The sequence below is a fragment of the Trichogramma pretiosum genome, unplaced genomic scaffold (genome assembly GCF_000599845.2).
Source record: "Trichogramma pretiosum strain Unisexual culture from Peru unplaced genomic scaffold, Tpre_2.0 scaffold107, whole genome shotgun sequence".
Lineage (NCBI taxonomy): Eukaryota > Metazoa > Arthropoda > Insecta > Hymenoptera > Trichogrammatidae > Trichogramma > Trichogramma pretiosum.
In genome coordinates, this window is record NW_019640861.1 from 336,118 (window position 1) to 359,304 (window position 23,187).

The 23,187-nt window shown below is 45.2% G+C and overlaps 2 protein-coding genes across 14 annotated transcripts; one reads left to right on the forward strand and one right to left on the reverse strand.

Moving 5' to 3' along the window:
- Positions 1-30: 30 nt before the first annotated feature.
- LOC106655468 (tyrosine-protein kinase PR2) lies at positions 31-19,294 on the reverse strand. Of its 11 annotated transcripts, none has more exons than XM_014375873.2 (10): positions 18,050-18,977; positions 11,320-11,412; positions 10,798-11,094; positions 9,215-10,570; positions 8,901-9,140; positions 8,645-8,799; positions 7,636-8,031; positions 3,038-3,238; positions 2,065-2,973; positions 31-1,994 (listed from the first exon to the last, which is right to left on the reverse strand). In XM_014375873.2, exons 1-10 carry the CDS (start codon positions 18,072-18,074, stop codon positions 1,752-1,754), a joined length of 3,915 nt encoding a protein of 1,304 aa, XP_014231359.1. In that variant the 5' UTR covers positions 18,075-18,977; the 3' UTR covers positions 31-1,751. The 11 variants fall into 11 exon arrangements, with proteins under 11 accessions (XP_014231359.1, XP_014231357.1, XP_014231356.1 ...); XM_014375871.2 differs by having other exon boundaries at positions 8,660-8,814; positions 18,050-18,976; XM_014375870.2 differs by having other exon boundaries at positions 8,645-8,814; positions 18,050-18,976.
- On the forward strand, positions 17,917-22,897 carry LOC106655470 (non-specific lipid-transfer protein). Of its 3 annotated transcripts, none has more exons than XM_014375879.2 (5): positions 17,917-17,987; positions 20,390-20,825; positions 20,901-21,276; positions 21,545-21,873; positions 21,956-22,897. In XM_014375879.2, exons 1-5 carry the CDS (start codon positions 17,982-17,984, stop codon positions 22,459-22,461), a joined length of 1,653 nt encoding a protein of 550 aa, XP_014231365.1. In that variant the 5' UTR covers positions 17,917-17,981; the 3' UTR covers positions 22,462-22,897. The 3 variants fall into 3 exon arrangements, with proteins under 3 accessions (XP_014231365.1, XP_014231366.1, XP_014231367.1); XM_014375880.2 differs by lacking the exon at positions 17,917-17,987 and adding an exon at positions 19,445-19,650; XM_014375881.2 differs by lacking the exon at positions 17,917-17,987 and adding an exon at positions 19,709-19,825.
- The last annotated feature ends 290 nt before the right edge of the window (positions 22,898-23,187 follow it).

The following is a 23,187-nucleotide window of genomic DNA, read 5'->3' on the forward strand; positions in this document are numbered from 1 at the left end:
TTCTTATGGATATATTTTTTTTGTTTAAATGTGATTGTGTATACAACTCTTAAATACATTTTTGATATAAAAAATTGTTTCCAACTCTTTTCTTTTCGTCGCTCGTATAGCAATAAATACAATGTAATAATAATATGTATAAACATGCTTATTTTAAGAATCATACTCGACTTGTGTATGCGTGTATATATAAACTTACGAAATTAAAATATGAACTACGTTTTTCCATAGGCGTATCAAAAGGAATTTCGGCTCGCGGACACACGTGCGTGTCCCGCAGAGCCGAGAGATGCGATTAAAATCTAACAATACGCGCTAAATGTCATATCGGTACCGGGGGCACACCACCGTACCTCTACAATTAGGACAATAGATAAATCAATTTTCATATCTAATTGACGGCGGGGATGAACAAATGTACGCATTATTATAATACAAATTTTACAAAGAAACTTTTTTTGTATCGTATTTGTTCTAATCAGGATTAACTTACTTTGGAACAGATATTCAATTTCATGCTCTCTCTCTTGCAATTTTATTTTTGGTTTTCAATCGATTCTACGAACTAATAAACATATTTGGAACAAATAATTTTTCGCAATAAAGGCAAATTCAATGGTTATTTGTTCGCAAACATTTTGCGTAATCTGAAAAAATAGTTTCTTAGTATTTCAATTTTTCCGCGTACACGTTTGTTAGTAGTTCACACATACATTAAAACTAGCAAAATATTCTAAAAAACTAACTAATCTGAGTGACTCTCTACGTAGTTTTTGTTTTGGTTTCATCTGCTCTTATCATTTTTTGAGAAATTTACCTACTTGCTATTAAATCGTTACAGTGTACTTTTAAATCTTTTTCAATAGTCCTACAGTAAATTTTCTGTATAAAAATTCCCAATGGCTGTCAAATCATGTATGCACCAAATTCCGTATTCAATTTTTTTTATTAAAAATAGTGCAACGATCGACTCCTTAAATCCAATCTTATGCAAAATAGTTAATTTTTTTCCAAATGTTATACTTAAAAGCAGTTTTCATTAGCAAAATATTGGCACAAAATTTTTCGTAAGGCAGATTAGATTATTCAAGCATCATCCGAGCGATACTTTTCTTTCAGCTCAATACCTCATATTCTGCGATTAACTACACGAACTAATTCCAACACTGCGTGAACACAATATTAACTTTAAAAGTATTTGGTTTTCTAATACACCTTTGTAACTTCATTATATCGGTCTGACACTAAAAATACACGTTTAAAAACACATCTCTTTTTTATTTGTCACCGTGCGCGATTTATGCGCTTTCTAGTAATTATTGTGCGTAATTTGTACAATAGTAAAGAGAAATGAAACATTTAAATTTCAACATGATGCAATCAAAAAATAATCCTAAAAAATAGAATCAATCTCGCTGACAATACTTAGTTTCCATATTATATACTCATAAGGTAATAAATTCCGACAGCTGCCTCGTTTTTTTTTTTTTTTATAATTATTGGTTGCTTGAAAAAAGTAAAATATACATTTTATACAATAATATAACGGTAAAATTATGTATATGGCGCTTAAACGTTATCCAGTCAATAATCGTCGAGACTCTCTCAAACTAAATGAGACATTCACAACCCTGCGTATTATATTTATAATATTATGGCCATTCTTATTGCTTCGCTTATTCGTTCGTCATGGCATCTACATTATCATATTCTCTCTTAGGAAGGATGAAAAAGATCGCGCGCGCATTTCTTCACACGGCTGCCGTGTCGTCGGTGTTTCTCAGCAGAGCGGCGGCCTTGACGACGTCGCCGCCGCACTGGTTCAGCATCGTCTTGCAGTCCTCCAGACTGACGAAGTGATTCTCCTTTCTCAGCAGGCCCTGCAATCGTTCGAGTTTGATAGCTGCCAAAATTTCCCAGTTCGTCACGTTGAGAGCTGCCATACACGACTCAGGCGTCGACTGATCGTGCAAAATTTTCAACATTATTCTGACCTGAAAAATGCAAACAGGAAACGATATATTGGGGTTTGGTCGATTGCCTATATGTATTTCTCATACTAACCTCGTCTGATTGCTCTCCGTTGCGAGGACCACGCGTTCTCCTGGAATTCGGCTTGTCGCAGGCGAATTCCAGTAGATCCTCGCAGGACACGTGATCGGAGGTCCTCGTCATGCTCTCGCCCTTCAAGTCGATGATCTGCTGCTGCGTCTCGCTCGGCAGCTTGTTCGTCGGCGTCGTGTTCCGGCTCGTATCCGTGGCAGTATCCGCACTGCTGTGTCTGGAGAGCTGGTTCTGCTGCTGCTCGGGCACCGGCGTGACGCTACCGCCGTCGACGTCGTCGTCCTCGCTTTCGTCGTCACCGCCGCAGTCGATCAGATTCTCCGAGAATTCCAGAAGATCCTCGGAGATGACGCTGCAGCGCTGCTGCTGACTATTCGTGCGCGTCGTCGTCGGGGCTTCGTCGCAGCCCAACAACGAGTCCAGTGCCGTTATGTCTGAGTCAATGCGACGCTCGAATTCGTCAGTATTGGCATTGAGCTCGTTGCCGAGCATGATGTCCAGGCTGCTGCTGCTCTCCGTGCCGATCCTAACGCAGCCGCCGTCGACCTGATCCTCCATGGCGGCGTTCGAGGCCGCCTGCATCTTGGCCAGAGTCCGACTGACGCCGTCGCCGGGTATGATGAGCGGATGTTTGCGCTGATGGCGCGGCAGGCTCGATTTTGGCTGGAGACTCTTGGACCTGTCTCGGGGCGGCAGCGGGATCGGATTCTCGTCGCCGCTGTTGTTGCAGGTGTTGCTCTGATTCTGATTGTTCTCGATCTCCATGGAGCGATGCCTCAACAGTACCGCGCTGGGGATCGGCGGCGGAGCCTGCGACGGATGCGCCACCGGTATCTTCAGCTTCGGCAGGGTGCAGGCGCCGCTGCTGTGACGCTGCGCGCTGTCGAAGTGAAAACTCCTGCTCGAGCCCTGAAAATCGATAAAATAGGTAAATAAGTAAAAACGCATCGTCTCGAAAATTGAAAACACCTACTTGAGTGTGCAGATCTGAATCGTGATGGGAAGTCGTCGTCGTTGTCACGTGCTTGTTGCCGCGCACCCTCGGCCTGACGACGGGAAAGCCCGATCTCAGCATGCGCAACGGATTGGTGTCGGGCGTCTCGGTGATCACGGTGGTCACTGGGGTCTCGACGAGGCTGTTGTAGACTTCCTTGGCTTCTTCCGAAAGCGTCGCCTGTGCAGCGGTGGTGAATGCGGTGGTGGTGGTGGTTGGTGGTAGTAGTAGTGATAAGCCGAGGGATCGGGACAATTGGGTACGTATTGTTTTTTTCAGAAACGATTTTGGAAGGTGCGAGAAGAGAAAAATAATAATAATAACAATAACGAAATAATCGATGAGATAAATCATAAAAATAATAAGAAAGATGTGAATTAAAAAAGTACGATGAAGAAACAAAGTTATAACAAGAGCGGATGAGTAGTTTTGCACACACTGTTTTACACATGCAAGCGGGTTTTACACACATTTGTATTGTTACATACGATGGAGTGTTTCGAAGTAGAGCAGTGATTGTCCGTAAAAAACAGAGGCACACATCGTTATACAGACTACTTGCTAATTATATGCACATTCGTTGGAAATTTATTATTGCGTTCAATTCAGAATGTTTTTTTTTTTATAAACGATGCGTGTCTGGTCACTTTGGTGAAAGAATCGGGATGATGCAGGACTTTATTTTTTCGGTAAGGCGGTTGTTTCTCGAGTATAGTTGGTCGTATCCAAAAACTTTTTCTACGCACTACGTGTCACTAATCGTTACTTACAGAGAAGCCAAAAAACTAAATGCGGATCGGGTAATGCCCAAAATTATTGCCAAAACTATGTACAGAAAGGTTTTACAGCTACGATTATTTTTACTTATAGCATAGTATCATATAGCTTGCGATTAATTACTAATGCGATTTTTGTAATCTTAAAAAGAAACGATAAAACGTGAGTTTATAGTCGGTATCGATCGAGAAAGTAACTTTATAATAAAAATATACGGAATCGTTGTCCGGTCGATATATATATCATATTGTATATTAAAAGCTAATACTTAACATTTAACGCCTTTAAAAATGCTCATTTATACCCGCAACGTTGTATATACGATCGGTACAAAATTCCCAGTAAATATAACGAGTATCAAAAAGAGTTTATTATCGTCGATTAGCGCGTTACAAAAATCGTACATAATTCTTACGTATATATTTATATTATATACTTGAAAACGCTTCAATGCCGTTCATCAAAATCTCGTTCCACGTGAAAGTACACGAAAGATGCGGTGGTACACGCACACACGACTACACACGTATATATATCGTACACGAGCTGTGTCGAAAAGTGAATGCGAGCGGCATGCGAGTCGCTTAATAAAATATGAAAATATCGCACAAACTACGTAACTTCTACGAGATAGGAAAATATCAGCGAGTATATTTTTTATCAATGACAGTATTATTATCAGTGCAAGTTTACGTGAATGAGAGAAGCAGTATCATACTCGTCTCCAGTTCCATAATTAAGCCAAGCTCTGGGTGAAAATTACTTATATTTTTTTTTCATGTATACGTAGCGTTAAAAAGGTATCGAATCAAAAAATATTCTCATGGGCTCGTTGGGCGGGTGGAGGGGGATCGGATTCAGAGGGGGCGACGACGACGATGATCGTCGTCAAACACACTACGGGGCCGGGGACGGAGGAAAGGTGAGCACGTCGTTGCAGAATTCCGGATACTCGGAGCTCGAGTCGGAATCCAGATCCGAGTTGCTGGTGAAGGTGATGCTGGAGCTCGGTGCGCTCTCGGGCCAGCTGGCCGTGTGCTGATGATGATGATGGAGATTGTTGTGCTGCGGCGTCAGCGTGGCCGAGGTCGTCGTCGTCAAGCTGCTCCTCGACGACATGGCCTGCAGCGAGCTCAGAAAGCTCGACGCGGCGGACGTCGACGATTTGTTGTCGCAGTGCAGATCGAAGTTCGAGCGACGCGCCATGTCCGGATGCAGGAAGTTGTTCTGGGCCAGCTGCTGCTGCTGCTGACGAGCCGCCGCGGCCTTCTGATTCTTGAAGTTCAGCCGCATGCCGCGCCGATGGCGTCGCTTCATGCGCAGTCGGCCTCTGATGTCCGTCTCCGAGTGCGAGATCGAGTCCGAGTCGTCGCTCGAGTCGTTCTGCTCCTGCTGGCTCGTTTGATGGAACGACCTGCGGAAGTTCTTGGCGTGCGGTCGACGATTCTCCGACAGCGACGAGGTGCGAGGTCTGAAGGCTTGGAGGCGCTCCACCAGGATCTCCGTCTTGGCGATCTCGGCGAGCTTTCGATCGTTGTTTTGATACAGCTTCGGCGGATCCAGAATCCTCTGCAAGCTCGGACTGCCGCCGTTCGACTGCTGCTTCAGATCCAGATGATTGGGCTTCTGCAGCACCGGACCACCACCTGATTTAGTATGTCCATTGCTGTTACTGCTGCTGTTCTCGTTCATTCCAGCTCCACCACCTCCACCACCCAGATGCCTCGTGTTCTGGGCGATGTTCTTGCCCAGCTGTATCATGTTCTGGGTGAGCTTGCTGAAGCCCAGATTCAGGCCGGACTGCTGCTGCTGGGCCTTCTTCGACTCGAGATAATTCTTGACGCTCTCGAGGCCCGACACCTCCCGACTCTGGTGGGACGAGTACAGCTGATTGCAGTCGGCGTCGGACTTTCTTCTCTGCAGGCCGACGAGTCCGGGCCTGCCGCCGTTGTTGCCGTCGTCGTTGAATATGGGATTGTTCGAGATCGCGTAGGGATACTGCTGCTGTTGCTGCTGCTGCTGATCGGCGTGACCGTTGCTGTGACCGTTGAGCTGATGCCTGGGACTGCCCATGAACTGCTGCTGTTGCTCGTTCTTCGGCCTCGCGCCCAAATCGAACTTGTTGAGCGACACGATCTTGGCCGCGGTGTCGTTGTTCATGATCAAGCCACCACCAGCCGCCCGATGGTTATTGTCGTAATTGGCCATGAAGGCCTTGCGGCAGGTCTGCTCGAGCTCGTTGATTCTGAGCTCGTCCTCGTACGACAGATGATCACCCTCGTCGTACTTGGGCTGCTCGAAGTAGCGATCGACGTAGCTCGTGCTCACCCGCTTGTTGTTGCTTCCACTGCTACTATTATCCCTCGGAAAGTCGTAGTCGCCGTTTCCGGTGACTTTCCCGGCGCCGTTTTGCTTGATCGGCTGCGGCTGCGGCGGGGGCGGTGGTTGCTGCTGTTGCTGCAATTGCTGGAACTGCTGCAGTTGATCGAACTCGAGACAGCTGGCGATGCTCTTGCGATGATTATGATGATCATTATGATGATGACCGTTTCCGTTCTCGAGGAATTCCGTGGACTTCATGAGATCCTGCGGATCGTAATCCATGTCGTCGGAGCAGTAGGACGACCAGTAGGCCGGATTCGGCTTGGTGAGCAGCTCGCGCGACTTGGCGAAGCAGAACTCGGCCGAGGCTTTGTCCCATAGGGGCAGTTTCAGCGTCGAGGGAGCGCCCAGAGACTCGATCGACGAAACGGTAGATGATAGTGATTGCAGGCTCGTGCACAGCCACTGAGATTTTTTGACGCGCAGGAGGTATGGGAGGCAGAGGGAGGGATCGCCCAGAGGGATTATAGAAAGCCAAGAGAGAGCGAGGGGGTGAATTCAAGAGAGTAAACAGAGAGATAAGGGTATATAAAACCGAAAAATAATCCAGAAGAAGTAATGAAGTCGGTTCGAAACGGGATCGGGTGAGAAAAAGAGAGAAAGAGAGAGAGAAAGAAAAAAACGCTTGGCGTTAGTATATCGATGAAAATTAATAAAGCACTTATTTGAGTGAAGGGCTAAATTTCATCACCCCTAATTCTCTTAGGTATTCAATAGAGAAAGAGAGAACAAGATTAAATATAATTATGTGTATTCTGTATGAACGAGTCAGAGGTGTATCAGAAATCATGCCCTTGAAAGTTATATTCATCTATTTGAGAAATGTAATTTAAAAAAAAAAAACATTAATTTTTATATTATTAAATAATAACGACGATGCAGAAAAATGTATATAATAATAATGTTTCATATATAATTGTCCGAGGCTACTCTCGGCGCGCTTCGGAGCCGACAGAAGCAAGGCTAAATTTGCATAAGAGGCTTTATAATCGAGTGTGTATGTATATAATGTGTGTTGTATATCGTCGACGAGCGGCGTCAGGAAGCTGTCTTCGATTCGCAACCTAGATATACACGAGTCGGCGGCTTTACGCAACGATTTCACGTTGCATTCGGCTGTAATTACTCGTTCGATAATCGCTGTACTTATTACACACTTACACACACATGTTGTATATGTATAAAGTGAGAGAGAGACAGACAGACTGTAAATGTTTTTTTTTTCCATGAAATGATGAACGTTATATGATATGCGCAAAAAATAAGCAGTGTTATGGCATGTTAGAAAATAATGAAAGATTAAGAGAAAGTAAAAGCCCATCACCGCGTCCCGTGTATAGTCTTACTTGTCCAAAAAAAAAAAGAAAACAAAAAACAATAACCCAAAATGAAAAAAAAAACGGAAAATCATAATGTACCTGTATGTCAGGTATACTGGCGGCCTCCTCGGAAAAGTGTCGTCTGTCGGGTTTGGGACTGTGCTGATGCGGCAGTTTAAAGGAAAATTTGCGCCTATGCGTCGTCGTCGGCGACGAGGGTGTACGCGGCGAGTGTCCCGAACCGCTACCGCCACCCTGACAGTGGCCGCCGTGCCTGGCGTGCTGCTGACTGGACGAGCTTCCGGAGATGGAGCCCGCCGAGCCGGCAGCACCGCCAGCACCGCCACCGCCGCCGTTGTTGGCATTGTTACCGCCGCCGCCGACCTCCTGGTGGTGCTGCGTCTCGAGGTCCGTCATCGAGCGCGCCGTTATCTCCTGGGCCATTGCGATCGCCGAATAGAGGGTCTTTTGATCGGCCGCCGATATTGGCTTCACCTGATTGGCGTGAGTTGTATTCGACGAGGGAGGTGCGGAGGGGAGACGACATTACAGATTTACTTTTTTTTTTTTTTTTGAAAGTCGAGTGTTTCAGTGTAAGTAATGAGGTGGCGAGTGACTTTAATTCTTTCCTTCTTTTACCCGCGTTACGATCTTTTTTGTGTCTTTTTTTGTGATAAGTAGTTGTAAACATCGATTCAAATACAAAATATATAATATTCATCACAATGCCAAAAGAGCTAATTTTTCCATCTAAGAGTCCGAAAGCTACAATTATGTATGCTAAGCGCAGAACTAATTTTTCTATGACATCGTTCATTAATATATTTGGCTATATTGCGACACTTTTTCAGAGGAACTGCCATCGTATGAAAAAAAGCGAACAAAAAAACACGTACACATAATGAATAAAATATTTATGCGAGACATCGTATCAATCCAAAATGAAGTCAAACAATATATATAATTGATGAGAAAACTCGAAAAACAATGATTTTTTTAATAAAAAAACAAAAGCAACGTAACGTCATCAAAGTCGAGAATGAGTCGAACGAACGAATGAATGAATGAATAAAAAAAAAACGAATAACAATAAACAAGTTTACGCTACATTTATGGGACTCACGGTCGCTTGCTTCCTCTTGCCGGTCTGCTTGGACTGGATCTCGCGCAGCTCGTTGCGGGCGTTGCTCGACTCGTGCTGCTCGATGGAGGACTGTTGCTGCTGGAGGCCCGCGGGCGCGGGCGGCGGATTCGGCGACGCTCCTAAATTCAAAGAATCTTAATTTCAACAGTTATGACGATTTCAATGGAGCCTGCGTGTGCGTCGGAGCGTGGCTTAGAGTATGGAATATCAATGAAAGTACCCAGCGAGCGAAACATCTGATCCATCTCGTCCATCAGACTGGGGCCAAAGTCGAAGCTCAACGGCTTGTCGAAGCGCAGCGGGCTCTCCTGATTCTCCTCGTCGCTGATCTCGTGGTACTCGTGGTCGCCGCAGATGGTGCTGCTGTCCGTGCTGCTGACCATGTTGGCGGGCATGTTGTTGATGGTGTTGACCGAGCCCATCTGCGAGATCTCCGAGCACGAGTCCGACCACAAGCTGTCTGCTCAAACGAAATTAAGAAACGTAAACGATGACAAAAAAATTAAATAAAGCTAATCATCGCCGTTCGCTTACTGTGCTGCAAGCTCCTGCTATCCCTGATCGATGAATCCCTATTGTTGTGGCTCCCGTCGCCGTTGGTGCGCTCGCGTAGCGTACTACCACCGGCTTCGTGATGATGATGTTGATGATGATGATGACTAGAATTGTTGTCGGTCGCGTCCTCCTGGGGCTTATACGGCGTGACGACCTGGCGCGGCAAGTGGGGATACTTGCCGCCCAGGAAGCTCAGATCGCCGAAGTAGGCCCCGTCGAGGCCCACGTGGCCGGTGTGCTTCAAGTCGCCCTGCGGCGACGAGATCATGTCCGTGCGTATCTTGCGCCTCTGCGAGGAGAAAATGCCGCCGTTCTTGCCGTCGGTGCCACCGCCGCCACCTCGCTGGAACTCGCCGGGCTTGACGTTGCTCGGCAGATTTCCGCCGAGGTAGGCGATGGTGTGCGCGGGATTGAAGAAGCCCGTCTTGCCGTTGGCCAGCACGCCCTTCCACATGGTGTTGCTGCAGCCCTTGTCCAGCACGGTGATGACGTCGTTCTGCTTGTAGACGAGCATGCCGATCTCGTTGGTGTCCTGCACGGCCTGCACCTGTTCGGGCTTGAGGTCGGGCAACAGCGCGATGATCTCGGAGAATTTGGGCCGCTTGGTGGGCTCGTGCTGCCAGCACTTCTGCATGAGATTGAAGTAGTCCTTGGGGCAGCAGTCGGGCTGCTCGAGTCGCTGATAATTCGGCTCGTCGATGGCCTCGAGGATCTGGTGGCCGGTGAGAGCGGCCCACGGCTGAAAGCCGTAACTGAACATCTCCCAGAGCGTGACGCCGTACGCCCAGACGTCGCTGGCGCTCGTGAACTTGAGATAGGATATGCACTCGGGCGCGCACCAGGCGATCGGCAGCTTGAGATTGACGTTGAAGTTCGTCTGGTAGTAGTCCTTGCCGACGCCCAGAGCTCGCGACAGTCCGAAGTCCGAGATCTTCACCTTGTTCTTGGAGAAGACGAGTATGTTCCTCGCAGCGAGATCTCGATGTATCAGCCGCTTGGCCTCGAGATACTGCATGCCGTCGGCGATCTGCACGGCGAAGTCGCACAGCGACGGCACCGGGAAGCTCGACCTGAGCTGAGGTTCCTTGAGGCACTCCAGGAGCGAGCGCAGCGGCGCCAGCTCCGTCACGAGCATCAGCGAGCTCGTGTCCAGCACCACGCCGTAGAGCCGCACGATGTGCTCGTGATCGATGGAGTGCATGATCGCCGCCTCCTTCAGAAACTCGATCGGATTGTTCTGCATGCGCTCGCGCGACAGACACTTGATGGCGACCTGAATGCGCTCGCCGTCGTTCGTCCATACGCCCTGCTGCACCACCCCGAACTCACCGGTTCCTAAGAAAAAATAAATATTGTATAATTAAAAAAAAAGAAATTAAATTCAATACATTTTATTATTGATTATGATTTATTGGCATTCGCGTGCCAAGAGAAGCTCAGCAAATGTCTAGGGCGCGACGTGTTACTGCGGGGTTTCGACATTGAACTTTATCATATAATGCATGCATTATAATAACGTAACGAAATTAGCCTCGATTTTTTTTTCTCTCCTCTCGTCTTACCGAGCTCTTTGTTGACGATGATGGCGTCGGCGGGTATCATGTGCTTGTTGGGCACCCGCACCGGCGGCCTGTCCTGTCTCTCCTCGGGCAGGCCCTGGCCCAGGGCGCCGGCGAGCTGCTGCGCGTCGTCCTTGCGCGGCAGCAGCATCTTCTTGAACTTGGACAGGTAGTTCTGGGGAAAGTGTCGCTGGAAGTACTTTTTGAGGCGGCGCATTTCGGGCTTGGTCATGCCGATGCCGCCCAGATCGTCCTCCGTCACGTACTTGAGCTGGGCGGGGTTGTGGACCTTCAGGTCGCCTATAAAATAAAACGAAAAAATAAAAAAGCAAAACGTGCGATGTATATTGAGGGGAGCGAACGATTAGTCAGTGTAAACAGAAGAAAAAAAATAAATAGGTGGGCGATGAGTCAGAGACGGAGAGATGACGAATAAAAATCCGGATGCGAGACTTAATTAAAAGACCGGCCATAATTACCCATTTTAGACATATGTATATGAAATGAAAAGAAAAAAATACGTACCTCTGATGCCGGAATAATACTGCTGGAGCTCGGCCTCCATGAGGAACTCGTACAATCCGGGACCCGTGTTACGCGACATCCCTAATTGTGCGTCTGCAAGTGGAAAAAAAGAAAGAAAGAAAATATGAGACGAAGGGGTTGAAGTTGTATATATAATACAGATCGAAGTATGTGTACTGTACGAGTGTGGGTGTACATGTGTGTGAGTGCGGTGTTTTCACGGCGTAAACGTATACTATTCGCAGGCCGGCACAAGATGAAATACGATCGCGGATAGAGAGAGAGAGAAAAAAAAAAGAAGAAGAAGAAGAGAAAAACACCTACGCACGAACGACGGACGAACAAAAGCTCTCTCGAGAGAGATAGACAGACGTACTGTTAGAAGCATACATACAGACACACACACATACGTATTACGGGCGGCGGTTCGATTGCACTCGTAAAAGCACTCGACTCTGACAACAGCACACCTGTTAGGTGCAGTACTCCTGTACGTGTATACAGCGGCACGTGTACACCCACGTAAAGAGAGAGAGAGAGAGAGAAAAAAATCAGCGCGTTATCAATGACAGAACAAGAGCAGCTTCTCTCTCGGTTGTATTTATATATACATACATGCATACATGTAGACGAGATGAAAGAGAGAGAGAGCAAAACACAGCAAAGGCAGCAGCTCTCGTCGATCGCGCTCGACTCCGGAGCACACTACTGCCAGCGCGCGATGTTGTTTGCTACTGGTGCCTATATACGTGTGTACGTATATGTATACTACTGCCGGGCGCACGGGATTAATACACGCGTGCAGAAGAGAGAGAGAGAGAGACACGAACTTCCTCTTCACGAGTTTTGCAGTCAACGAGTCTCTCTCTGTGTTGGTCGATGGACACTGAATAAATAGAGCGCAATTAATGTTTCTCCGGACTCTCTGGCTCTCCTGTGTGCGTGTGCCCGTGTTTTCCACCATGCCCGTATAGCATCTACATACACAGCAGCAGTAGCTTGTAAAACCCGTTATATATATAACAACATCCATTACAATGCACAGCAGCCGCGCGCGCGAAGATTAGTCAAAGGTAGTGTAAGCGCGCGCGACAATGACACTGCGACACAGATCCGATAATGTAAAATTGATATAATGTTATCTTTCTCGAGTAAACGCACGAGTGGATGTATGGAGTCGAGCTTTTTTATTTATTTATTTACTTTTATTTTGTATCTCGTGTACGCAGAAATTGATGGTCGATGAAAATAAATTTAGGAAGAGCAGAGGTGGAAGAATACGAACGAAATAGGTAAATAAATCGTGATTTTTTTCGCGGGAGCTTTACGCGCGCGCGCGTGAATAATCTCGCGTTACACGCGCGAAAGCGAATAGGAGGCGAATGACACGATGAGTGTGTTTGCGTGCATGTGTGTGTGTACATATGAGAGAAGAGAGAAAAAAAAACAACAACAAAAACAAGAAAAAAAGTGCCCGCATTGTTTTTCAGTTTGTACACGCGTGAGCCAAAGAGGGACGGACAAAAAGTGGATGGTCGTTGAGACACACACGACGAGCGCCGGCCGAAAGACGAGTGATCTTCAAGAGTGAAAGTTGTTGTTGTTTTTTTTTTTTTTCATTTTTCGTCTATTTTTCTTTCTCTCTCTCGCTCTCTCTCGCCGAGTGTGGACACTGCACGCAAGTTGGCTCTCCTCGAATAATATACATGTTCGTGAAAAAATAATTGGCCCAAACGTGCCTGACTCGGCGACGATCGCGACGATAATTGACATCGTCATTATTATTACTATTATTATTATTATTATACTTAGCGGAACGCGAAATATATTTTGCATCGGTCTCCGATAAGGACTCCTCGGCGGACACAAGGCAGCAACAGCAGCAGTGTATAATATCGATCGAAAAGCCCGCGAGGCGTACGCGCGCTATACCTCTTTTTTCATATATACATATATAATAATCGAAGATAAGACATCTCTCATTTCCGCGATTTTTCCTCGGCTGTGTGGCTGGCTCGCTTGCCGCCTGCGTGCACTGCACAGCCCCGCCGCCGCGACGTCGCGACGCGCCGATCGTGATTATTTTCGAGGTATGTATACATACACATCTAGCAGAAGTTTACGTTCTAATTATATACATAGTATATAAAATACGATCTCTCTCTAGCGATGCAGTTGCAGTGCAGCAGCAGCAGCAGTAGTAGCGTTCGATATATATGTGTATATGTTACGCGTTAGCAAGCGGGCACAATAGGGTGTCTATATAATACAGCCATGTGCTGCTGCGCACGCATACACACACACACAACTTTTCTAGCGCAAAACGACTTCCGGCCAAAGTTATTTTTTCCAACGCGTCTTTGTGCGCCGCAGCATCAGCAGCCAGCACTGATATCGATATTTTTGTTCCCCAGGAAACTGGCAAATATCTTTTACGTATATATTAGGCCAGACGTGCATCATAATACGTAACGCACGTAGGAGGACTCTGCATAGGTGCATACGCCATACGATACAAGGGCAAAGATGAAATTTAACAACAACGACGACGACGACAACGGGAGCAGTGGTGTGCAGAAGAGCATCGCATCGCATCGCATCGATGAAACTCAATCATCGTCGTAGTCGGTCGCCCACACACACACACACACACACACACACACACACGATGCATACACGCTTCGTAAGAGAGTAAAGCTCGTGTGTGTATATACCTACAAGACGAGAAGGAAGTGGCACGCCTCGAGTAGGGCCTTAAATGGACGATGATTTAGGCTCTGTCTCAGGCGAGGGCACGGCTCTCCCGACGACGTACACAGAGAAAAGAGTCTCGCAGACTCGCGTATATATATGATGCACGTACAAACGTACGTGTGTTTGCGCACCTATAAATACACGCTCGCGTTAGCATCGCAGCTGCAGCAGCAGCAAAGCTTCTCTCTTTCTCTGCGTCTCTCGAGATAAACGGAAATACGGCGCGCGTGTGTGGAGAGAGAGAGACGATTTTCAAATATATTTAAAGCGTATATTTATATATCGAATGCTTCGGCATATTATGTGTGTGTATGTGTGTGTGTGTGTAACGAGATTCCTGACACGCGCTCGCCGACTGCAGTTTGTGTACCTACTCTTCGAGAATAAAACGAATCGTTTTTTTTTCTTCTTTTTTTACGTGCAATGCACACTATCGAGTGCGCCGAGCGTACTATAGTCGAAGGTCGCTACTGCCGCATCACACTTGTGCACTGCATATCCTATATTATACTCTGTGTGTGTATGCTCGAGCAGTTAAAGATCGAGCGATTATGAGAAACGTAAATATATCTCTCTCTGGAGTCTCTCGGAGTTTTCAAATTGATAAAGCGAAAATATATGCGAAAGGGAGGAGAAAAAAAATTTTTTTTTGAGGAAAAAAAGCGGAGGTGCGAGAGAAAAAGAAAGAAACGGGGAGCGCCGCGACGAGTTTTCTCTCTCTCTGTCTTGTACAAAGTTAAATTTAGGCGCGCGTGATCCGAGATGGATAAAGTCATATTCTCGCGCTGCGTGTCGTGGACTTTCTATATATGTATCGCAGGGAGAGTCAACCCAGGAAGAAAATAGCTCCGCGGAAGTTGGCCCTTTAATTGTCAGTTTTCCACGCGGAGATATGCATTCATTCATTCGTACGTATATATACTATAGAACGGAGAGAAAGAGAGGAAGAGAATTCGAGCAGCGCAGTACTGACAGGGATGACGATTCCCCGACGCACACAGGCTCGTGCGTCTATTATAATACATGCACACACTTACGTCGTACACGCACACGAGAAGCTCTTAAAATAAAGTGCTTTTAAAAAGGCAAAAGTGAGCCTTTGCTTTATCAGTCGCGCGGGCTCTTGGGCGCCGCGACGCTGCTACATCGTATATGCGTACACATTATATCGGTTTTTCTTCATATTTCTATATGCCACGGAGCTCACTCGAATCTTTTCTTTCCTCTTTTCTTTTTTTCACTTTTTCGTCGTTGTATCGTTTATTATATTCACCATATGATAAGCCGGAGGGGTACGTCGTAACGATTACGGAGCCGACGAATATATAATATTACCACCAAGTTCGAGCTTGCGGTAATATGCAACGCGCGCGTATAATACGAAGTCCAAAACGGTTGCGTTTGAAGCGTCGCGCGGTCTAATTTTATCCATGTCGCGCGCGCGCTCGTCTTTTTTGATATTATTACATTATACATTTATAGCCCTGTACTAATGCTGCGGCACGAGCGACCTACGGTAATAATCGTGCAAAAGCCGCGCTAACTCATATACGAGTTTGAGCACATTCCCACGAGCAGCATGCTTCTTTATTATTATTATACACGCTCTGGACGACATTTTATTTTTTTTTCTCTCTCTCTCTCTCTCTCTCTCTCTCTCTAAGTCCAAAAGTCAGTTTCAGTTGTATTATAGGAGAGAGAAAGACGACCGCGTGCGCGCCTTTGCAACACGTACATAAGAGCGTATACACTGTATACGTCTATATCTCACTTTCTTATCGATTTTCGCGGCGCACGACTAAGACAGAGAGAGAGAGAGACGGAGCTTTCTCTCTGTCTCTCTCTCTTTTTTTCTCCCCCGCAACTGTATATATACGTGTGCCTACGACGACGACGACGACGACGACGACGACAAAGGGAGAGAGACCCACATTATGCTACGCTGCTATAATATGTACAGCACACACATACACACGTATACCGCGTCTAGCAAGTATAAGTAAGTAAGTGTGTGCACATACACTAGGTACCTATACGCTGCTGCAAAAGCCGCAGAGTAGAGAGAGAGACAGAGAGAGAACAGTGTCCTATGCGAGAGAGCATATTACACACGAGAACGTGCAGCGCGCGACAAAAGCCACGCGGTTGCGGCGCTGCAGCTCATGCCGCTGCTGCTGCTTCATCGATAAGAGCCTTCAAAGATCTAAAATTTCACTCTCTTTCTCCTCGTAGGCACACGTAGACTTGCATGGCCTGTCTGTCTCTCTGTCTCTCTGCGACATACACGTTTTAAATCGCCGCGTCACTGCGGGTGGTGCGCGCGCGAAAATACTTCGTGTGTCTCTTACATACATCTCGAAAAAACTTTTCTGCCAAGTTGCTCGGAGCGATAAAAATCATTGTAGAACGATTTACATAGGCACGATTTTTACGATATTATAAAACGAAAAATAAAGCGCGAGCATATAAAGTGACACACACACACACACACGAGCTCGCAATTATAACGCGGCACAATGCAAATAGTTGACTTTTTGTATGAAAATGTATACAAGTCTCCGAGAAACGAGCGGCGCGCGCGCGCGCATGTATCACTACCGAGGAATTTCATACAAAATGAGAATTTCTTTCTAAACGTAGAAATCGAAAAAAATAAGAGAGAGAGAGAATGAAATAAAACACAGCACGCGGACAAAGAGAAGTTGAGAGTCAGATCGAGCTGTTTATGCTGCCAATACGGGGCATGACTACTGTACACGGATATCTATATAGATATAATATAATGTATAATTGTAGCACTCTAAAATCTCTCGCATGCCGCAGCTGAGCGGTTGTATTAAAGTCCGCGCTTATTATATATATAGCCGTCGAGAGTGGTAAAAGTAAGATAGACGCACGTACACACGCGTACGGTTATACACAAATATCTATCATCTATGTATATGATATTGCTATATACCAGCACACAGCACGGCGTGCGCGGAAGGAAAGGCACAAAAACCGCACGACGTACGTACGTATGATGATCGGAGAGAAGAGCGCCTGTGAGTAGAATGAAAAAAAAAAGCTCACGCACACACAGGATACAGTTTCAGAAAACCGTACGTATAGGCAAAAAAAAATCACAGACGAAAAAAAAAGAAGTAATCGTGACTTACGCTGACCAGTTTGTGTGCGTTTGTATGTATATGTACTGTGTATACGTCGAAAGGGCAACGACGCTACAAAAAAAAAAAAAAAAATGTTAACACCAAAAAAACACAAATCACGAGGATGTTGGGCCACAACTCTCTATTTCTCACACTCCGTTTCGCACAGTTTTTTTAGCGTATGTATTTTCTCACTCGTTCAGAGACACGAACTATACGCGCCGAGATGTCTCTCCTCGACGACGACGATCGTCCACTTATTTATCACAAAAATGTCACGCGGATAATATCTTCTTATCCGCGTGCGCTGCTACTGATGCCGCTCGTCATCGTCATCGCGCTGCGGGTCAATCGTTGTCAAATCTCGCACCACTACCGTAATAATAATAATGCGTGTGCACACCAAGACACACGCGCACACACACATACAGGAGCGGTGTAGTATATATACGAAGCCGGCACTTCTCTCGCTCTCTCTCTCTCTCTTATGGCTGCGTGTGTCTCGCGACCCCCTCGAGCGACTACTACATGGCAATGGGCACTCGCACACGGACACGGATATTAACACACACGTACACGATATATTATAAACACACATAAATTCACTCGCTTGCTCGCTCCTCTTTTCCCTTATGGTATTTTCGTTTCTCTCGCTTTGAGAAAAGTGCAAAACGCACGTATACGCTCTTATGCGGCTCCATCGTCCAGACTAAATATTCTCTCCACTATTATAACTTCTCACGTAGCTAGTGCAACTGCATGTGTGTGAGTGTGTTTCTGTGTTTTGTATGTGTACTTTCTGTCGAGATTCATTATGTTATACATACCCATTATCTTGTGTTGGAGCAGCATAAATAAAAACTTGAGTCGTCGTCGTCGTCGTCGTCTCGTGCGCGTCACAACGTGGTGTATCGACGATTCAATAATAAATCAAAACAAAAACAACAAGCTGTCCACTAATAATAATGGAGCTTCTCTCTTCATCAAATCGACGAGACAGTAGTGGCATTTACAACAGCAGCATCAGCGGTATTAATGTAACATACACGGTGGAGTACGCGATTCATTGTTGCCGGACTCCGCGGACTGTACGTATGTGTATACGCTGTACTCCGCTTTCGTATCGTTGTACATGGCGTCTCGCCGTCCTGTCCGTCGTCGTCTATTTACGTGCGGTCGTGCTGCTGCTGTTTATTTCAACGATCCGACGACGATGATCGACGAGCGATGCAGTGGATGCCGCTGAGATTATCATGATGCCTCACTGTGTCACAAGTCGTACAACACAAGACAACGATCGCGAGAGCACTATAGGACTGCGCTGCGCTGCCACCCGCGCACACAAACACACGTTCAAGCGCGTTACGAATTCGAAAACTCGCTGCACTTTTCTCCGAACCTTTTCTTTCTTTCTTTCTTCCTTTTGTATGTATACAACACAGACACAGTGCCAACGACGACGAGTATAGCAAATGATATAAACACACTTGTAACTCCGTTGTCGTGTGTGCACACGCAGGCGTATCAGATGGACGACTGGCTCGGTATTGCGGCTGCTGCTGCTCTTCACGCTCCTCTCAGTCAGCGGCGGCGGCGGCGGCAGCAGTCTTACTCGCACACATACACGTACCTACATACGTGCGAGGAGTGTTTTTTTCGTAAAAAAAAAAAAAAGAGAGAATCGAGCCTTTCTGCCAGTCTGCACAGTGTTGTCGGCAGGGCAGGCAGACACTCGCGGCAGGGGATCCGCTGCTGCTGCTGAGGCGGTAGTAGCGGTGGTGATGGAGGACGCTGGTCTGGTGGTGGTGGTAGCGGCAGGCAGCCGCGAGTATTTTAGGCTTCGGTCATAGTTGCCGCTAGCGCGCAAAAATCGCCGGAATTCGGCACACCGCTTTTTTCTCGTGAAAAGTCCTATTTGAAAGAAGGTTTCGCAAAATTCGAAGCCACATTTCACAGTGACGGTTCGATGAACTTTTTTTTGAAATACCGTTCGATTATTTGCACAAACAAATCTTGTGAGTCTTGGTAGAGAGAACTCACCCGTTTTCTCGCGCGGTACAGCTGACGCGGCTGACAGGCAGATAACGCGGAGCAGTCTCGTGTATATAATCGCGTGCAAAAATCTCCATTCACTCGGGCATTGCGTTAATATGCTTATTATGATCGAGCGCTGCGAGCGAGCAGCCTGAACAGCAGCAGCAGCGGAGAACTGATATTTTGTTATTAGTCCAGCGATTGCCATTATATAGCGAGCAGCGCGCATTATTATCGCGCTACGACTCCGATAATAGATAGCGAAAGAAATATAATCGACATCGAGGCTTGATCGAGAGCAGCAGCAACACAAGCAGTAGCAGTATAGTTAGCAGAAACTTCTCGAGCAGCCAGAAGACTCGTATATCAGTGTGATTTAGTTATACAGTAAAAGGTAAATAGAGGCCCGACGAGAGGATGTGACATTTCGCTCGTCCGTGCTTGGTATTATGGAAATTCACTGTGTTGCTGCAGCAGCAAACCGGTTGCTGCTTTCAGCTTTGTCATCCTCTCTCTCTCTCTCGCTTCGCGATTGTATTGTGTGTGTGTGTACTGTGTACATATAGTTGGTATGATGCATTACTTTGTGCCTTCGCGTTTGCTCTAATTGTGTCGTAAAAAATCTTGCAGCAACGAACAATCATTAGTTCCGAGATCGTCCTTTCCGCTATTAAGAGACTTTCACCAGGCGCGCGCGCGATTTTAGATGCAATTTTTGCTCTCGACTACGACGGCGCTTTCACTCGCTGACAACAATTCGTTTGATTAATTTCCCTGCTTTTCGCGAATTTCAACGGCCAATTTCCGTCGTTGATTTGTTTCGTGCGCCGTCCGACTTACGCGGTGCAGCTATCATCGCTAAATAATCCGCATAGCTCTGTATATGATAAGCCACAGCTGCAGTGGAGAGCTGCACTATAAACGATTTGCAACGTAAAAGAGTACGTCCTTGATAACGGCGTTTTTTCTACATCTCCGCGAGAGATTTACATGCTTCTGCTCCGAGAAGACATAAACGCGCGTAGTCGCTGTCGTCGTCGTCGTATTCGTTTTTATCAGCTTCATGAGTCATAGATGCATTCGTCGCGAGGATAATGCCGACAGTTAATAGCCTGTGTTTTTCACCTTTGCAGATCGCAAAAATGGCGCAAAGAACGAAAGTCTACGTGGTCGGCGTGGGTATGACCAAATTCGAAAAACCTGGCAGACGCGAGGACTTTGATTATCCACAAATGGCCAAGGAATCCGTCACCAAAGCTCTGTCCGATGCCAGAATCTCCTACGCTGATGTCAAGGCAGCAACCGTTGGCTGGGTGTACGGCGATTCCACCTGTGGACAGAGAGCACTGTACGAAATTGGCTTGAGCGGTTGTCCAATTTACAATGTCAATAACAACTGCTCCACCGGTTCCACCGCTCTCTTGATGGGCAAGCAGATCATCGAGGCTGGTGCAGACTGCGTTCTGGCTGTTGGCTTTGAAAAGATGGAAAGGGGCTCGCTGATGAGTAAATTTGATGACAGGACGAATCCCATGGATAAACATGTGGAATTGATGGCTGACATTGCTGGTTTGTAGTTTGTACATATTAAAGATGTATGATTTGATTTTCTGTACCAAACTAATGTTGCACTTTTTGCTACAGGTATGGACGCTAGCCCTATAACAGCTCAAATGTTTGGCAACGCTGGCATTGAACACATGAAGAAGTATGGAACCAAACCAGAGCACTTTGCAAAAATTGCGTACAAAAATCATTTGCATTCTGTCAACAATCCATACTCTCAATTCCAAGATAAATATACCTTGGAGCAAATTATGAACTCTCCTAGAGTTTTTGGACCATTGACAAAGCTGCAGTGTTGTCCAACCTCTGATGGCTCAGCTGCTGTCGTTCTTGCAAATGAAGAATTTGTTAGAAAGCACAAATTAGAAGATCAAGCTGTTGAAATTGTAGGAATGGAAATGTCGACTGATTTACCATCTACATTTTCTGAAAGAAGCTGCATAAAAATTATTGGGTACGTTGTCTAATGTTGTTATTTGTTCAAGTTGTTTTTGTTTAAATAACTAAAATCATTGTTTAATGAATTTATCAAACATCCATTTATCATTTAAATTAATCTCATTTTATCAATCAAAAGTAATCTCAATAATTTTAATCATATCTTTGTTGAATATTCAATGCAGTTGTTATCAAAATATCTTATTTATCATTTTTAATAACTTCATTTCTGAACATCCTTAATAAACAATTGATATGAATAAATAATTTTTTATATATTTCAGCTATGATATGACACAAGATGCAGCAGCAAAGCTCTTTACAAAAACAGCTTATCAGCCTAGTGATGTCGATGTGATTGAATTGCACGATTGTTTCTCTACAAATGAATTAATAACTTATGAAGCCTTAGGTTTATGTGCACCTGGCAAAGCTGGTGAACTCATTGATTCTGGAAATAATACGTATGGTGGAAAATTTGTGGTGAATCCTAGTGGAGGTCTCATATCTAAAGGACATCCGTTAGGAGCAACAGGCTTAGCACAATGTACTGAGCTATGTTGGCAGCTTAGAGGTGAAGCAGGCAAAAGACAGGTTCCAAATGCTAAATTAGGTAAAATGATTCCATTTTTTTCAATTTTATTTAATATTATTAAACTCTCAAGGAAGATAATAAAATGTATTTACTCTTACAGCTTTGCAGCACAACATTGGTTTGGGTGGTGCAGTAGTAGTAGCTCTCTATCGCCTAGGTTTTCCAAAAGATAAACCTTACTCATATCGCAACCAAATCGCGGCTAAGAAAGAATATGCTCCGACTCCGGATGGATTTAAAGCAACAGTACTCCTACAAGCGCTCGAAGTAGCTATGGAAGAAGATCAAGACGGTCTTATCGATCGTGTTAGAGGCATTTACGGGCTGCGTGTTACTAATGGTCCAGGAGGCTCAACTGGATACTGGGTAATCAATGCAAAAACGGGTAAAGGTAAAGTTACCTATAGAGGCACGGAAAAACCCGATGTCATTTTTACCATAAGCGACTCGGACGTAGTTGACTTTATATCTGGCAAGTTGAATCCGCAAAAAGCTTTCTTCCAAGGAAAGGTCAAGATTCAGGGAAATATGGCTATGGCTATGAAATTACCCGATTTGCAGAGACGCGCCCATAAGAAAATCGAGGCTATCCGTTCCAAGTTGTAAAATCGAAGCATTTGTTGGTAGAGTTATTGGGCAATTTCTATACACCTTTGAATGGCAATGATGCCTCGTATTTTTATGCGAATTACATGGATATGATAATTTTATATTTTTAATGACGAACAAATAGAGAGGCACTGATAATCGTCATTAATCAGCATGACGTTATTACATTATATTATGGACATTTGGTTATAATTGGGATAGGTTGAAGGCATTCCATATTTTGTAATTGCGCTGGTGCATGTTATGGATTTATGGTAAAAAAATTTGTAAAAAAAAACATATTTTATAGATTTTATAAAAGATTTTTCCTGTTATTTATACGATTTCATTGTTACTTCGTTCTTTAGATCGTAAATATGATGGGCTATTGTAATATATCTTGTGCAATTAGATTTTAAATAAAAGTTTATATGGATTTGTTTATTTTTATAAATTACTCAATTTCATTTACCGAGCAACCAACAAGTTTGAAGTTAAGAATAGCTTAAAATTTTTGTTGCGATAAAAGACGAGGAATATTAGGTGTAATGAATGAATTCATACAAAGTTAAATAATTCTAATTACCTGTATTTGAGAAAATCATCTTGTGATAGTTTTATAATCGTTTACAAAAATTGAAACATTTTTTCATTTATTAGAAGGTGTTGGATTCTGAGACTTGGTATCTATTTGGGCAATTTTTTGTTCAAGCGAATGTTTTGTCATATCTCCTACATAGACCC

Bases quoted from the DNA above. Each gene is read 5' to 3' on its own strand.
- LOC106655470 (XM_014375879.2), top strand. The intron at 21,277-21,544 runs GTACGTTGTCTA...TATATATTTCAG, and splicing joins AGCTGCATAAAAATTATTGG to CTATGATATGACACAAGATG. The intron at 21,874-21,955 runs GTAAAATGATTC...TTACTCTTACAG, and splicing joins GGTTCCAAATGCTAAATTAG to CTTTGCAGCACAACATTGGT.
- LOC106655468 (XM_023457497.1), bottom strand. From the start codon at position 18,074: ATGCTGCTCCAACACAAGATAATGG. The intron at 11,413-18,049 runs GTATGTATAACA...TTCCACTTGCAG, and splicing joins GCTCCAACACAAGATAATGG to ACGCACAATTAGGGATGTCG. The intron at 10,571-10,797 runs GTAAGACGAGAG...ATTTTTTCTTAG, and splicing joins CATCGTCAACAAAGAGCTCG to GAACCGGTGAGTTCGGGGTG.